Source organism: Galeopterus variegatus, unplaced genomic scaffold, assembly GCF_000696425.1.
Source record: "Galeopterus variegatus unplaced genomic scaffold, G_variegatus-3.0.2 Scaffold11678, whole genome shotgun sequence".
Taxonomy (NCBI): Eukaryota; Metazoa; Chordata; class Mammalia; order Dermoptera; family Cynocephalidae; genus Galeopterus; species Galeopterus variegatus.
In genome coordinates, this window is record NW_007737789.1 from 48,302 (window position 1) to 49,878 (window position 1,577).

Here is a 1,577-nt window from a genome sequence, read left to right on the forward strand (position 1 = left end):
TGTGTGTGTGTGTGTGATATCCTCCATATAGGTGAACACGTCCTGTAACATCTGGGGGAACAGCACTGAGTACCGGCCTGCCCCCACGGAGGAGGACTTGAGCCGTGCCCCACAGCTGGTGAGTGTCCCGTGCACCAGGAGCCAAGGGGTACAGGGTTAGAGGGGTGCTGCCTGAGCTCTGGGGGCTATTTCTCTCTTGCTCCAATCGTTTGCCAATAAGAGCTTATTGATCACCTGCATGTGCCCAGCCTCAAGCCACAAGGAAACTGAATGAGGAAAAGACACTTCTTGCCCAGTGTGAGCCCACCATCTCGCAGGAGATGGGGCAGACAGACACACAGAGGGGGTGCCTGAGCAGCCAGGTCACAGCCTGTGGTAGGTGTCGGGCAGGCGAGCAGAAAGGAACAGGCATAGAGGACTTGCACCTGGGCTAAAAGGGCTGGCAGGATACAGGTAAGCAGCGAGAAGGGAAAGAAAGCAGATGGCGGGCTTATATATGCTGTACGGCTTGTGTTGGAGGCATTTGACCACCTGACCCTAGAGATGGAATCAGCTCTCCAAGACATCTGCTAGTTTCCAGTTTTACCTTCTCAGGGTGGCCTCTGCCTCCAGATACCAATTTCTCAGTATGCTTTCCCTATTCCTTACCCAGACAGAAAGCTTAGCTGTTTTAGTTTGATTTCCCCAAACAAGTGCCTCACACAAAGCACTCTGTGAATGTAGTGGGGTTTACCAAAAATTTGGACTTGGGTGGANGTTCTTATCCCAGGCAGCAGGAAGAAAGAAGGGAAGAGCACACCCCTCCCGGGTACAGAACCTCCCCGGTAGTGGGTTACCTCTCATTGTCCAGAACACTGGTTTAGCTGTAAGAGAGGCTGGGGAATGTGGCTCCTTGTCTTGGGTTCTGCCACTAAGGAAGGAAGAGGAAAGAGAATTAGGAGGCAATGCAGCAATCTCTGCTACCGTGGGCCCCAGATCTCCCCTAGCCCTAAACTGCCATGAGTTTATCAGCTTCTCCTACAGCTGGGTGAGAGTTGGGGACAGGGTGACACCTGGAAATTGGACTTCAGACACACTGAGCCCTGCCTGGCTTGTCCAAGAGAGGTTTAGTAACCTGCCCAAGGCCACACAGCTCATACGTTGCGACAGCCCCAGGGTTATATTTCTGATCTTTCTTTTTCCAAAGCCCTTCTTGTAATCACTGGCACCAAATGTGTCACAAGTGGAATGTGAACTATCACAAATTATTTTTATCCTTCATCAATTAATTATTATTTCTCATAATACATTAATTGCTGTCACCACCCCAGCCTCACCAAAATCCCCCCACAGCCCAGAGGAGTTGAAAATGGAAGTGACCCCTGCTGTCCAGCCTCATGGCCCCCACCGACTTGTCCTTGGCCTCCAGCAGCCCATCCCCTTTCCACACTTTCTTGCACTTTCGTCCATCCCTGCAGCCCCCGCCATGATTTGGCCAAGCTTTGGAGCTTTTACAGTGAAAACGCTAGGGGCCTTGAGTGGGCCTTCCCCAGGCCTGGCTGGGGGGATTGCCACCCCCAGGGGCTGGTTGGCCCCTT

The 1,577-nt window shown here is 52.5% G+C and overlaps 1 protein-coding gene across 1 annotated transcript in view; it reads left to right on the top strand.

The window, feature by feature from the left end:
* The window catches only part of LOC103610734 (integrin alpha-11), a gene marked incomplete at its 3' end in the record, with an annotated part of 47,740 nt that extends 47,622 nt beyond the window's left edge, over positions 1-118 (top strand). The window contains exon 22 of the mRNA XM_008594838.1: positions 32-118. Within this exon, the coding sequence (XP_008593060.1) occupies positions 32-118 (87 nt within the window). The remainder of the gene's footprint in view (positions 1-31) is intronic.
* Positions 119-1,577: the final 1,459 nt, after the last annotated feature.